This window comes from Cyprinus carpio, chromosome A11, assembly GCF_018340385.1.
Source record: "Cyprinus carpio isolate SPL01 chromosome A11, ASM1834038v1, whole genome shotgun sequence".
Lineage (NCBI taxonomy): Eukaryota > Metazoa > Chordata > Actinopteri > Cypriniformes > Cyprinidae > Cyprinus > Cyprinus carpio.
The window spans coordinates 15337680-15353630 of NC_056582.1; the positions used below are offsets into that span (position 1 = coordinate 15337680).

A 15951-nucleotide genomic window follows, 5' to 3' on the forward strand; every position below is an offset into this window, starting at 1 on the left:
GGTTTATGTTGTACCATTTTAAATTGCAATTAGGATATCAAAACGTGATGTGGATTAATACCATTTATATCATACAGTCTGGCATAAAATACTGTTTATGTTGCTTGGCCTTCACCCAAGATCTCACTGGGATCATATTCTACAATCTTACAAGCAACGGTCGTAAAGGACAGAACAAATTGCACAGTGTACATCAGCTTTTAACTTTACAGCAAATGTAGAAGTAACAAATAGTCATTTCACATTCACTGATTGACTTAAGCTTATTTTGAATTTATTACTGTGATATTCAACAACAGTTAATACTGTGTATTTGACTGAGGCACAACATGAATGTCACATTTTACTATATACTTGATTCAGGAGACCTGAACTGTAAATCAGTGCAATTTTTGCATGCGAGGACAGTTTAAGGGATGATATAATCGAAACGGCTTCAGCTGAGAGGGCAGTTTTCACTGTTGAATTATCTCAGTATTTCAAGAGTTTATTTCTCTCTCTTTCTGTGTCTCTCCGTCAAAGCGTTCCCATATGCTGAATGTGGGTGGGCAGAGACCTTGATTTCGTTTTTGGCAGTAACAAAATCAAGCTTGACTGGCTTTGCTTTGGAGCCAAAGACTTATAGAAACTGGATGGATTTTTTAATGAAATGTTTTAGTATTAGCCATCATTCAATTTATGATCGACATTTACACTTCCAAATGTAAAATACAAGACTACATAGGTATATCCTTCCTGGAGTTTCTCTAGCATCTGTTTCTCTTCGTAAGCCATGGTTCACATGGTAAACATTAAGAGTTATAGATTCATAAAGCCAGACTTGCATGCGATTTTGCCCCAAAGAAAACCCATTTAGAACAACAATAAAATGGTTGATTAACTGAGAGCTAACCTCACTATTAGAAACAAAACCTGTTCTGGTCTCACACCTCGTAAAATGCTAGTATGAATTCATGATGGTGGAGGTTGCGTATATGTATTACATGTGTGTTTGCATCTGTGCATGTGCTGTTTTCTTCCACTAAACAGACACAAGTGCTCTCGGGAGATGGTGTGTGTGAACCGGGAGGGCTCCTACCAGTGTGTGCAGCTTAATGAGATGTGCGATGAGGGCTTTATTCTCAACCAAGGGCTCCTACCAGTGTGTGCAGCTTAATGAGATGTGCGATGAGGGCTTTATTCACAACCAGTGGGTAAGAGGTTTCAACAAGAACTTTCAAACCCCACTCAGCTAACCTTTTGCAGCACACTTTTCCATCACTTTCCCACATAAACACCCCAATAAAAAAAATCACTAACACACAAGAAGGAAATACAAAAGCTCATCGGCATGCTCTTGCAACTAGCTCACATACATATGGTTGCATTATGGGTAGTATGTTTGCTCAGAATTCTCACCAGAACCTGAGAGGCCCCACTGAATTTGTGTTGCCTTCCTCCAGACATAACCAAAACATAGCAGTTTTGACAGACAGAGATGCCATAATAGGTGGTGTAGCAGGACTACACTTTAACTAGATGAACCGACGAGGTGTCTCAGGCACAGACCAACGTAGCTATTACAAAGCCACAGTTTAAATACCGAAAACAGGGGAAACAAGCACCACACAGACCACAAACGACGGGAAACGCCAGTCATGATGAACGCTAATAACAACAAGGGGGAGAAGAAAAACTAGGTTAAGCAAAAAAAAAACACAATACAGACAAGAAACAGTCCACGGGGTATGTGACAACAATACATTATTTACTATATGTTTAAAAAAAAGTTTAAGTTATTTTAGTTTAAAGTAACAACACTGAAATCATAACTAAATACAGGAATAAAATTGCAATTTATTAACCCTTATCGATCATGTTAACTCCAAGATAATATGCCCTATTGAAAAAAACCCACTTGACCTTGCCTACGGTCTACAGAAATGCGTATATATAAAGGTAAACAATTATGTGTTAATGATATAAAGGCATTATAATAAGCTGCCACTGGTTTGTTGACATTTGTTGAAACTTCGTTACTACACAAGAGTGCGCAAGGGTGTCAAAGCTGCTTTTGGTGTCTTTCTGGGGCCTAAAAATGTGCACTGAATGCAGGAAGCTTTGACACGGTTCTCACACTGTGATTTTAAAAATTTCTGTCATCGTTTACTTAAGTTAATGTCATTCCAACACCCTGTCCGACCTGTAGCAGGACTGTTCCTTTCACAACAACTGTAATAATGAACAAGAACATACATCTACTTTTACAGAAAATATTTTTAACATTATTTTATAAGATATGTGCCACCCTATAACATACAGTGGAAACAGTAAATATATTCCCATGTATTAATGAAATATATTTTATTAAAACATTTTTATGGTGAACTTTTTGCAATGCAGCTGCAGCTTGATTGTAAATTGAACAGATTTTTTATTTTTACAGTAAGTCATTAAAATTACCCAGAATGACATTAAAAATTTAAACAAATTATAAAGAAAAAATTAAACAGATGAAATAAAAACAAATAAATTCCCAATAGTCCCAATTCAAACAACAAAGCAACACAGAATTAGCCAATAGCAAGATAAAGTTACACTCCGTTTGGATAGAAAGTGGAAGATGAGTGAATTTTTTTTTTTTTTTTTTTTTTTGGAAGCCTTTTTTGAAAATTGAGTGTGAGTTGTTTGTTTGAGATGTCCAGCTATTTTTTGTGAGTAATCTTCTTTTTTTTTTTTCAACCTACTCTCTGTTTCTCTCAAAACAGCTAAATAGACTTTCACATATTCACATATTAAACCTCTGGACCATTCAAGGGCATGTATTTTCATCTTTCAAGTTGTTTTAGACTTTCTAAAACTAAATTTTAAAAAGTATTTTAAAATGACTTCAGACTGAACCACTTGTAATATTTGCATGCATTGCTCTTGTCTACTTACTGTATGTATTTAAAAATGTATAGCTGCCTCTACACTACACAGTGACTATTATTGTGTGCTGCTGCCTGAAAACAAGGTTCACAATGTGTGGTCACTGTCATGACAACAGTGAAGTGGCTCTGGTTTACCTAAAAACTAGTTTTTGATTCGTTCTGGAAAGTCCAAAAATGGTTGCCCAAAATAACCAGCTGTTGTGTGGAACAGATAAGGTACCATGTGCTTTTTTTTCTCTTCTCTTCTAATGTGGCCAGAAGAAAGCTCAAAGATTTCCACACAGTCCCCTGAAATTATTCACTCTGGCAATAACATGACAGATTGAATCCCTTTCTTGGCCCACAAATAAGCCATTGTCTAAGCTTCAACTAATTATTTTCTCCTCTCTCTGGGCCATGCTTGTTTTCCAATCTTGTTTAGACTTTTTTTTTTTTCCATGTAGTCCAGAGTTATTGCCTTTAATGAATCTGGCCAACCAAAGATTTTGACAGTTCACCACAGTGCCAGAACTATAGAACTTATGTGTGCCATGTCTAATGAAAATATGCAGCAGGTTCTGCCGGTCTTTGTTTTTTACACAACTGTCTCACCTGCTTGCTTCTCAATTATAGGTTTTTGTGGATGTAACTCTCCATTTGTGTCCCTGGCTCTGTGTGAGGATGTTATATTTTGGAGCTCAGTAAAATTATGCTGTGCTTTTGCTTTGCAGATGTGAACGAGTGTGTGACAAACACGCATACCTGCCAGGCCAACGAGCGCTGCGTAAACACGGTAGGAGGGTTTGTGTGCGAGAGGCAGATCTCATGTTCGAGCGGTTACCAGCTGAGGAATGGAGTATGTGAAGGTGGGTACAGTATCAACAAATGCTCACATATACACACACATAACACACATACAATTCTGTTTTCATAATTTACCTAATTCACCTTTTCCTAATTTCCATTAATGACTCTCTTAGTACTTTTAAGGAATAGATATTTGCAGAAAATAAAAATAAAAAACCTTTTTAGTAACTGCAGCAGTCTGTTACCAAATGATGAACAGATAAATAAATCAGAAATAAATTTTAAAGTTTAAAATGTTTTAGAGAAAGCATAAATGTTATCCAAATATTTGTATTCAGTTTGAAAAATTTAACTATATATTTCATTAAAATACTAAAATAGTATTTAATTTAATGTGTATCTTACCTATTTGAACTTATTTGATTGGAAATACAGTAAAAATAGTAATACTTTGAAATATAATTAGAATTTTTTTTTTTAATTTTAATATATTTAAAAATTTAATTTATTCCGGTGTTGCCAAAGCTGAATTTGCCATCACTTCAGTCTTCAGTGTCACGTGAACCTTCAGAAATCATTCTAATATGCTGATTTGATACATAAACATTTCTTATAAATATGGTTATTTTAAAATGTATTTATTTGTTTATTTATTTTTAGAATACTTTGATGAATCGAAAGTAACTTTTAAACATTCTTTTATGACAATGTAAAAGTCTTTAATTTCACTTATGCTCAATATAATTCTTTCTGAAAAAGTCACTTTAATAAAAACAATATAATGCATCCTTTCTATATTATAAAAGTAACTTTCTATATAAAATATATATATATATTACACAAAATGATCAGGAGAACATTATTTGTATATATATTAAATTTTACAAAAATTACAAACATAACATTTAATTATAAAAAAAAAAAAGTATATTTAGTAAGTGGTACATAAATTACCATCTTTAGCTTTAATTTGACTAAAAGTACACAGAGAGCATTGTTTTATTAATTAAAATATGCTGAGAGTTATGTCTGCGTGAACTTTGCTTTAACATGAGATAAGATCAGCAGAAACATGGCAGCAGCCCAACTCTCGCCCAGCTATAAGAGCTATCTGGTGATGCATATGGACAAAATCAATAACAAACGGTCTTTCATCCTTGTTAGAGTCCTCTAGCCCACACTACTCCACAGATCTCGGACCAGTGTCTTCATCATCTAAACACACCACCGTCACCGCTACAGAGAAGAACCAGACACCATTCATCAATCTGTGCAGTAAAATGCAAATTGTGCAGGCCTTTGCAGTTCGAAAGAGGCCACAGCTGATTGCCTCAGGCTCTCGCTTGCTAACATCTAAAGATTCTCGCAGTCTGTTTTTACACAAAGCAGATGCCTAGACACATCTAACCATTGCCTTTGAACAGAGAAAACTTTGCAAGAGTCTCTGATTCTTGTCAGGACTTAGCCTGGTGCAGGCTAATACTGTAAATGTGGAAGAATAATAATCATAATAAGTGACAGAAAGGAAATAGTGGATTTTAACTAATTGCAGGCTTTGGACATCTGAAATTGAGGGGCTGGGAAAGTGGGTTTCATGTTGCTTAGGTGATGGTGCTACATGCTAAAACAACAATCATTATTAGCCAGTTTGTTTGAACAAATCAAAAATATACACCATGACCATGCAGTGTGATTCATGAAAAATTGACACATTTTGAGCTGATTCTTTTTTTTTTTTCTTTTTTTTGGTTGGTGAATCAAAAACTGCATGACCATGGTAATCTGATTTCCAAATGAATCACTCCTACAAGCTGGTTCTTTTTAGTGAACCAAAAACATACAGTGTGACCAGTGTCTCTGGGCCTCCAAAAATTCAAGGGCCCCCTAAAATGCTTTTCAGATACGAGATGCGCATTAAGCGCAGACACGTGAACGGTTGCTTTTTATTGTGTTTATCTCCACAACAACCATCTGCGTGTCAGAGTTGAACACACTTCTCGTCTATCCTGCTTGTTGCAAAATGAAAATATCATGCATGTAATTAAATATTGAGCAACAGTGCGTATTATATTTTTATTGTTTTAAATGCTGCTTACTTATTCATAAGAACCCAAGTAGAGGACGCATACACAGTTTGTTTGGTTAATATAATCCTTAGGTGTGTAAATGTATAATTTCCTTTATATATATATATATATATATATATATATATATATATATATATATAATATATAGATAATATTATTATTATTATTATTATTTATTTTTATTTTTTATGCAGCGGCAAGCATCACAACAAAAAAGGAACCTCAAGGCTAAATTTGTAAATGTATGCAAATACATAGGGTCCCATTCATATATTTTGCATGGGGCCCACAAATCACTAAATCTGCCTCTGTCCAATTCATAAACAAATGACTCATTATAAGCCAATTCTTTTTAGTGAATCAGAAACACACAGCATGACGAGTGCAATGTGATTCATGAACAAAGGAGTCTTTTATGTTTTATGTCATGTGTAATACAAAATCGTTTTGTTTTTACTTTAATAGCATGCAATTGTGGATGACTGTGAAGAAACTAGGGTTTGATCATGTGAGATCATCTGCCTTGAAGTGGAAGGATGCTTTCCCGGCCTGTTATTGAGCCACAGTGCCACCTAATGTGAAGTTCTAACTTGTAATTGAGTAGTGTTGTGATCTCTGTCCAAACCCATCTCCTCCATCAGATGTCTCAGATGAGCTCTGTCTATTCATTATGCTGCTATGCTTGCCAAATTTGGTGAAATTTTACAGATTTTCCTGAAGGTTTTAAGAGTGACCTACTTAATTTGTTTGGCCCTTATAACAGCATCGGTCTCAAAAGCTAAACAAATCTATCAGAGCAGGAACCGGACTGGGTGGCATCTTGCTGTCCGGTCCACTGGACTGTTTTGACATCTGGTGCACTCTTTCTCTTCTAGACATCGATGAGTGTGTTACGCGAACCCATAACTGTGGGATGGGCTTCCAGTGTCAGAACACTGATGGCTCATTCACGTGTAACCCGAAGCAAGGCTGCCTCACAGGCTTCACTCAGGACTCACATGGCAACTGCATCGGTAAGACAGGAAAGTGGCAGCTTCAGAGTGACTCAGTGCCCCCTAGTGGACAGATGCATGAAGAATACCAAAATCTGAAAAATGCAAATAACAGTTCCATCAAGCAAAGACACTTTTATGATTTTTTTTTTTTTTTTTTTTACAAGAAAGTTGCTTTTTGATTCATTTGCCTTCCCTTTTATGACTTTTATGATCTCTCTCACTTTATTTTAGACATCGATGAATGCAGCAGTGTGAAAGAACCATGTACGTCCGGCTTTAACTGCATAAATACTGTGGGCTCTTACACCTGTCAGCGCAAGATTATCATGTGCAGTCGGGGTTACCATTCCAGTCCTGATGGAGCACGATGTATTGGTGAGGATGCACATGAATATACACACCTATACCTTAACCCTACAACTTCTTAAACTCAACTCTTTCAAACGTTTTAAACCTGTTAGATTTTTTATTATATATACAGTGTGTGTGTGTGTGTGTGTGTGTGGTGGGTGTATATATATATATAAATATAGATATACATTTAATATTCTAGAATAGTACATTTAATTCAAAAGTTTGGGGTCAGTAAGATTTATTTTTTTAAAAACCAATACTGTTATTTAGTAAAGATTACAAAAGATTTTTATTTCAAATATTTGCTGTTATTTTGAACTTTCTATTCATTCAAGAATCCTGAATCCTTGTATCACGGTTTCCACAAAGATATATGCAGCATGACTGTTTTCAACACTGATGATAAGAAAATGTTTCTTGAGGACCAAATCAGCACAATAGAATGATTTGTGAAGTATTGTGTAAGTACCATAGTAAATGATGGTATGACATGATAATACCATGACACTGAATTATAACCTTATTCATGTATCAAGGAACCACAAAAAATACCAAGCTACTACTATGATGCATGCACAAAAAAAATCATGCTGTTTGTACCATGGTACAGTTCAATTTTGAAAAACCACTCTATAGCATGGTACTTTTTGTTACCATTTCTGTTAGCATATGCTAACTGGATTTGTAAAGTCTGCAATAACTAGTAAGAATATGTTGACTATGTACAGATGTAGATGAATGTCAGACGAGCACCCACCGCTGTGGAGAGGGCCAAATCTGTCACAACCTGCCCGGCAGCTACCGCTGTGACTGCCAAACCGGCTACCAGTACGATGCCGTTCGCCAGCTCTGTATGGGTGTGTATCAACACACGCACTGACAAACACAACAAATACACAGCCCAAACACATCTTTATTCGGAATAGCAAGTTCACACAGGAGGCATGCTGAACAGAACTTCAATGAATGATCTTATGATCGTACAGAATACTGTGCAATGCAGGAGGATGTGTTTTTTTTTTTTTTTTTTTTTTTACATTAGCATTAGCATCTGTATCACAGGAAAACTGACTTCTGACCTTAAACACATTAAAAAAAATTTAAGTACCTTAAACCACATCTGCCAAATAAAGCACTTGAAGGGTTTAAAAAGAGTTTGGATACCGTGACTAAATCAAACCAAATCACATCCTCTTCTATGTAACCAGACAAACAAACAGCATAAAAGAAGCTGACAGCAGAGCGTGCAGATTATCCTAATGTCTTATCTCTTCTACTCCTATAGCAGAGTGAAAGAAGACAGCAAGGCAGGAAGAGAGAGATGCTCCCCAGACTACAGTATGTTTTTAAACTAATGCAGTTCTCTGCATCTTTTCTGCTGGCAGATGTAAATGAGTGTTGGAGGTACCCGGGCCGCCTGTGTGCCCAGACCTGTGATAACACGCCGGGCTCCTACCAGTGCTCCTGTACCACTGGCTTCTCCCTGGCCTTTGATGGCAAGAACTGTGAAGGTACATCCATTTGCACTAGCGGAATTGAACAGGGATCAGTCTGCCTGCGAAGAATGTGTTGTGTTCTGACAGCATGAATGTTCTTTCTTTCCAACAAAAAAAATAAAAAAAAAAAAAAAAGACTAAACAACCATCAGAAGAATATTCTACAAGACTAAAAAAACCCTAGTTCTATCGTGGCCAGATCCATTAATTTATTCAGAGTTTGTTTCAAGGACTTGGTGGATGACATAGACTGAGGAACTTTCATGAGGTGACATTTTTTTGGGTTTCAAAGGGACAACAGTATTAAAATAAAGTTAGTAGTTTAGTAGTAGTTAGCAGAGTTAGTAGTTTAATACGATATTTTATTTCATGAACATGAACATGTTCTCCATTATGATCTGAGAATTATCCATTAGTCATCTATAAATCGTGCAGAATTATAAATAATTCCTATTTTTTATTTATTTATTATTTTATTTATATGCATCTGTCTAACCTTTTTCCCAGGTTTTAATTAGATTTTGGATCCCAAATTTTCTGTGTGGTATCAGACTTTTCGACCCCGTACCACATTTTAAATTATAACACACACCACAACCCTCCAAAAGACCACAATAATTTAATCAAATATGCAAAAACATACAAACAAACAGTTTTTAATCCAGAAACTTGATGTTTTCTGTGTTCTCTCATAGATATTAATGAATGTGACAGCAATCCCTGCAGTCAGGAGTGTGCAAACATGTATGGCTCTTACCAGTGTTATTGCCGAATGGGCTACTACCTGAAAGAGGATGGGCACACGTGTGAAGGTGAAGTGTTATCGATGTCCTTAAGCCAGGAAATATATTAAAATTAGTTTTCATCATATCATTTGTACCCATTAAAGATTAAAGTGCAAGGACACATTCACATTACACTGTATGTTGATTAAAGAGATGATGGGGATCCTCTGATGGGGATATGAGATCGATAATGTCTTGAATATTTTAATAAGGATGGATTATTTTTTCAGCAGAGTGTAGCAATTAATGTGTTGTTGGCACATTTTCTTAAACACAAATCTTTCTGGTTAATGGCCAAATCCATCTCACAGTGGTTTGTTGTGATGTTCTTTTATAAATAGCTAGTTTTCTCAGTGGTAAAGATGAAATGCTCTTATTTGTTCTCTAGATATCGACGAGTGTTCACAGAGCATTGGAAACCTCTGTGCATTCCAGTGTGTGAACGTCCCAGGTAGCTACACATGTGCCTGTCCTCCCCTTGGTTACTCTATGTCACCTAATGGACGCACCTGTCAAGGTAACACTAAAGTGATATTTTACTTTATCTTATTACATACAAGTCTCTGCTTCATATTCTGTATAAATAAAATCGCATATCATAAGAGTGAATGTTTAGTATTTATGTTCTGATTATCCTATTAAAATGATAGTCTTCTCAAAATGAAAGTTCTGTCATTGTTTACTCACCATCAAATCGTTGCAAACCTGTATGTAGGGGTGGGCGATATGACCAAAATCTTATATCATGATACGAGTAATTTTATTTCATGGTAACAATATATGTCAAGAGATAATTTTGTTTTAAAAAGTTTTGGGCGGGTGGAGTTCTGTCTGAAGTTAAAGTGCAACACCATGAAATACCTGCTAATTACTTTGCTTATCCTGATCACTTATATTGGGCACTTTTTGCATTTAAATTGACTTATTCTGACTGTTGACATTGAAAATGATGCACATGATTTTTTCGAGGTTATTGGTTAAATTCATGATTGCTGTTTTGTCATAGTGTCTGTCTGCATATTTTAGTCATATTTGGTAATTCTCTTTAATGAATTTGCCCTGATTTTATCCATTTTCCTGGGAAATGTATCTATGTATTTTTATATTATTTTGTCATTATTTTATTTAAGGTGTTAAAAATGGTACTTATCAATGGTTTGATTGACACGGCAAAAACATTCTGTTACTTTTTTTTGGCAGTTATCATTTTAGGCGTTTTTTTCTTGTTGTTGTTGTTGGAGTGGGTGGATTTTGATTAGGTTTTGGGCTGGAAATTGTCCATCCAATCTGGCAACACTGCTCTCTTAGACAGTGCTCACATATAGCGAAATGATTCCTCTTTTGCTGCTGATTGTGTTTCATCAGCAAACAAATTCAAAACACTAGCAATACTAGAAACAAAGAAAAGCGTACACAAGACAGTCCATTCAAATGTAGAAATGCATGTATGAGACAAGACCGGGCTAAGAACTGTATAATAATATAATATAATATAATATAATATAATATAATATAATATAATATAATAATATAATATAATAATAATATAATATAATATAATATAATATAATATAATATAATATAATATAATATAATATAATATAATATAATATAATTTCGCCCATTGATGTCCCTGGTCTCCATTCACAAAAAGCAGATCGGACATTCTGCTAAATATCTCAATTTTGTTTTGCACAAGAAATGCATATTGATTTGGAATGACTCAGGGATGGAGATAACAGAATTTTTGGGTGAACAGTTCCTTTAGACTGTGGTTCATATTCTAGCCAACACCTTTTTTAAAGCCAAATGCTACAAACTTAATTCCGAGCCTTAATTTCTCTAATTGGCACATTGTGTTGTGAAGAGCTAACCTCAGGTTCAACACAGCACTACTCAGTGTCCTCCATCGCTCACCGAAAGATCACGAAATTGACAAAACTCTCTCAGGCTCTCAAGATAGGAAAGTCGATGAGAGGTGAAGAAGAGACTGTACATGCTCCCGGAGGTTAGCACTAGCCTGCACCAAACAAATTAGTCTGCGGATTGGAGCCGGCGAGCTGTAACGAGGACTTTGCTTTTGTAAAATGAGATGCATAATTAATTACTTCTGGAGGGACCAAAATTGACTCCTACCAGAATGAAGCCTGGTGGTTAGACACTGCAGACATCAGTCGCCCCTGACAACCCTGCTAGCATTGCTCGGGGCCAGGTAACATGCGCTGCCATTTAGCTATCTATTTATGTAATAAAGCCTTACAAAAGTCTAATAGTTTACTTTTATATTCACCATTGAACTTCCATTTACTATTTTTTATGTTAGAAATTAGAACTAAAAAGAATACTTAGGAAAGGAATAATGACCTGAAAGATTTAAGCACTCTCAGAAGCCTCAGTTTTTGATCGAATGGATATATAACATCTATTTAGCTGTTGTCTTCCCTTTCGTTCTCAGATATTGACGAATGTGCCATTGGATCACACAATTGCTCTGCTTCCCAGACTTGTTTCAACATCCAAGGAGGCTTCCGTTGCTTGTCATTTGCATGTCCAGACAACTACAGGAGAGTTTCAGATATGTAAGTATGGCCTGGGGAAATTTTTTCCCAATCACATTTATGATGCAGAACACATGTGGGCTCCAACAGTGAACCTGCCAGCGTGGATGGACCCTGTCCAACTCACCACCATAATCAAAAGTTTCATAACTCTTAAAGGGATAGTTCACCCAGAAATGAAAATTCTGTAATTTAAGGCCCGATCACATCAAGAACAATAACAAACTTAAAGGGATAGTCCCCCCAAAAATGAAAATTACCCCATGATTTACTCACCCTCAAGCCATCCTAGGTGCATATGACTTTCTTCTTTCAGACGAATACAAACAGAGTTATATTAAAAATATGTCCTGGCTGTTCCAAGCTTTATAATGGCAGTGAATGGTGGTCGAGATTTTGAAGCAAAATAAAGTGCATCCATCCATCAAAAAAATGTATAACCTTTTTGAAGCTTTTATGTTTTGATTACATTGACTTCCATTGAAAAATTAGAAACTTCTCAGGTTTCATTAATAATATCTTTGTTTGTGTTTCGCAGATTTGCCAAAGACTGTTTTTTTTTTTTTTTTTTTTTTTTTTTTTTTTTGTGAACTGCCCCTTTAATACAAGGAACACATGATCTGTCTCATTTTATCAAGAAATAAAGTATTATTACATAATGGTGAGACTGGAAATCATCCAGACGCACATGCACATCTGCTGTACTAGCTCTGTACATCTGTACATTGCTTAGAGCATAAATACATTCACTTTAGCATCCTTGTGCCCTCTGTATTGACGCTGGCTCCTTGCAGAGCATGGTTTCTGCTAAGCAAAGGGAAGGGAGGCAGATTGTGTTGATTAGGCAGTAGTTCAAACACAGACGTCTGGCCAGTGTCAGCATGGACTCTTGATTGGTGGGAACTCCCACTGCTCACCATCAGCCCTCCTGAGATTCGCAGCTCTAGCAGAGATTTAACAGCAGCTAGGAGTCAGCGTGTCCAAAAACACCTGCACTGACTACGTTGTGGTCATTTTAGGAGACAGTATCACTGTATTACTCTAATGTTACCTATGTACGTATGCTGCACAACATTTAGTTAAACAGCCGAACGAGACAATCAGGTAAGGGTGTTTTAGGTTGGTGGTCCTTATTAATCTGAATCAAAAGAGCCCACCCCTAAGTATCTATATGGCTCCTTCAATGCAAGCTGTCTGTTTTATCACTGAACAGCACACCTCAACCATCGATCCACACAATTTAAGGTATCATTCAGCACCAAAGTTATGGGATCAGTTACAAATTGAAGTTTTATTAAATTAGGATTTTTTTTCAGTGCTCAAATGAATTCCATCATATTTACTTAGCCTCATGTCATTGTAATGACTCAACTTTTCTGTGTTTATTTTTATGTTGTTGTGTTATGTTGTTGTTTTATATTGTGTTTTTATATTCTGTTTTATTGTGTTTTTATATTCTGTTTTATTTATTTTCATTTTGATTGATCGATTTGTTATTCCAGTGACTTTTTTTCTGTTGAACACAAAAGAAGATATTTTGGAGAATGTTTCGTTTTGTTTAATTTTTGTGAATAAAACTAAAAATAAATTAATTAATTAATTAAAAATAATAATAAAATAAATAAATAAATAAACAAAAACAACATTGGATCACATTGATTTTCAATGTATAGACAGAACAGTGTAACATTTTTCAATAAAGTTAAAAAATGAAGATAAATGCTACAAAAAAAAAAAAACTGAAACAACACTGAACTCCATTGATGTTCACTGTATGGAAAGAACAACAGTGAGACATTTTTTTCAAAATATCACCTTGTATGTTCCACGGCAGAAAGTCAAACAGGTTTGGAATGACATGACATTTTTGGTTAAACTACTGTATCACTTTAAGATCTATCCTAAGAGCCATTTTAGATGTTTGACTTTAAAACATGAATTTGGTCAGGGTTTTTGCAGAACAAACCATACACATTCTGTATGCCAAAACTCTGACCTCTCCCCTGCTTTTAGACGCTGCGAGCGAATAAGTTGCCCCAACTTCCAGCAATGCCAGACCATGCCATTACGCATCACGTACTACCAGCTGAGCTTCCAGACCAACATCATCATCCCATCTCAGATCTTCCGCATCGGACCCTCGCCCGCCTACTCGGGTGACAACATCATCATCAGCATCCTGCGAGGAAATGAGGATGGCTACTTCAGCACACGGAAGCTTAACAGCTTCACAGGCGCAGTGTACCTGCAACGGCAGGTGCGAGAGCCGCGGGACTTCCTCATTGACGTGGAAATGAAGCTGCTGCGTCAAGGAACTTTCACAACTTTCCTGGCCCGCATCTACGTGTTCATCACAGCAAACTCCATGTGATATTACACTCATCTAATGACGCCTTTGATTCCACATGGTGCTAAACTCTTCAAGCTTTTGCCTTGAAGTTGTCATCTGGCAGATCTTTAGGCTTCTGTTTGCCTAACAGATTTTGCTCAGAGAGAATTTGATGGGACTCTCCCACTGGGATCCAATCGCTTTTTTTTTTTTTTGAGTAGAGTGAGAACAAACAGGATGGAGTACAAAGAGTGACAGAAACATTTGGCTTTAAAAAGTCCTGGTTTTTCCTCTTCAAAGTTTTGAAAGTACTCTACACCAGCTGCTATTTATACTGTACCAATTTATCTTGATTGCCTGAAACTGCTTTTTATAGCACTTCATTACTTTTCTAAAAACACTATGATTCTCCTTGGGGGTTGGCAGAATAGAGCTGAGGTAGAGTTACACATTTGTAATGGCTGTCACGATTCATCCATAGGCCGGTCAAGTACTGTGCCATTTAAACATCTATTAATTTCACAGCTCTTTCGAAATAACTGATAACTGTATTTGAAAATGTATCTATGATAATACACATGAGTGCCTCAGTTCAGAGCAAACCAGCCTGCCAAAGAGAACATGTCTGTAATCATTGCGTTAAACACCTGCAATTAAAAAGGTGTATGATTGTTATTATTAATTCTAATGTTTGTTTCAAATGCGCTTCCTTTGTAGCTCTTGGTGCTAATATACCATTTTGGAAACATTTGACACGCATACATGAAGAGTGTGTACGCTCCAAAGCAGCACTGAGAATGTTTTCATTGTTACTTTGTAATACTGGACCTATTTTGATGAATTACTGTCTTGAAAATCCGTCTCAGGGTAAAAGCATAAAATCATCTTGATATACTCTCTAACGCACAGCATATATGAAATCATAACAAAATTCTACTTATTACCGATAAACATATTGGGTATCAACATAAAAGAGCTTCATATTCATTAAATTCATGGAACAACCAAATGCATCAGTGTAATAATGTAGTCCATATTATCTGCCTTAGTAGATTCAGTTCTTCAATAAAGCAACATCAATCCTTTTATTAGTATCTTAGTCATTACTTCAGATGTTTGTCACTTCAATTGTTTGAGCGGTTTGATTATTTTATTAAAAGTGAAATATCACCTCCTAGTGGTGAAAAAATGAACTATAGCTTGTGGCCTGAGGCTCACTGTGCATATTGCATTAGCAATAAACCACCATCAAATTTTATGATGATATAATTGCACAAGTAATGAAGCATTTTATTGTACTATCAAATGCATTTAGAATCAACCCTATTTTTGTTCAATACATGTTCCTCCTGGTCTTTTTGTGAACAATTTCTCAGCGCTTGTTATTAAAAAGAAAAAATGCTTGTAATCTTTAATAAAAAAGCAATAACTTGCTCTTCCTCTGAAAGGACTTTTCTTATTGGGCTTTTGAGAATGTTAATCAATTGCTTCTGCCACATAATAAAAAATGGATAAAGAGGTCAATTCTGTATATCTCACAATTCTGAGTAAAAAAGTAAATTGTGACTTTTTATCTAACAATTCGGCCTTTTTAATTCTCTCAGTTGCGAGTTTATATCAAAAAGATAAACTTGCAATCGTTATATAAA

At 35.7% G+C, this 15951-nt stretch overlaps 1 protein-coding gene across 1 annotated transcript in view; it reads left to right on the plus strand.

The window, feature by feature from the left end:
- LOC109049262 (fibulin-2-like) overlaps positions 1-15737 on the plus strand; it is a 50990-nt gene extending 35253 nt beyond the window's left edge. The window contains exons 9-17 of the mRNA XM_042766478.1: positions 3623-3757; positions 6661-6798; positions 7012-7155; positions 7863-7991; positions 8520-8645; positions 9326-9442; positions 9804-9932; positions 11871-11994; positions 13987-15737. Coding sequence (XP_042622412.1) covers positions 3623-3757; positions 6661-6798; positions 7012-7155; positions 7863-7991; positions 8520-8645; positions 9326-9442; positions 9804-9932; positions 11871-11994; positions 13987-14344 — 1400 coding nt within the window. The 3' untranslated portion in view covers positions 14345-15737. The remainder of the gene's footprint in view (positions 1-3622; positions 3758-6660; positions 6799-7011; positions 7156-7862; positions 7992-8519; positions 8646-9325; positions 9443-9803; positions 9933-11870; positions 11995-13986) is intronic.
- The last annotated feature ends 214 nt before the right edge of the window (positions 15738-15951 follow it).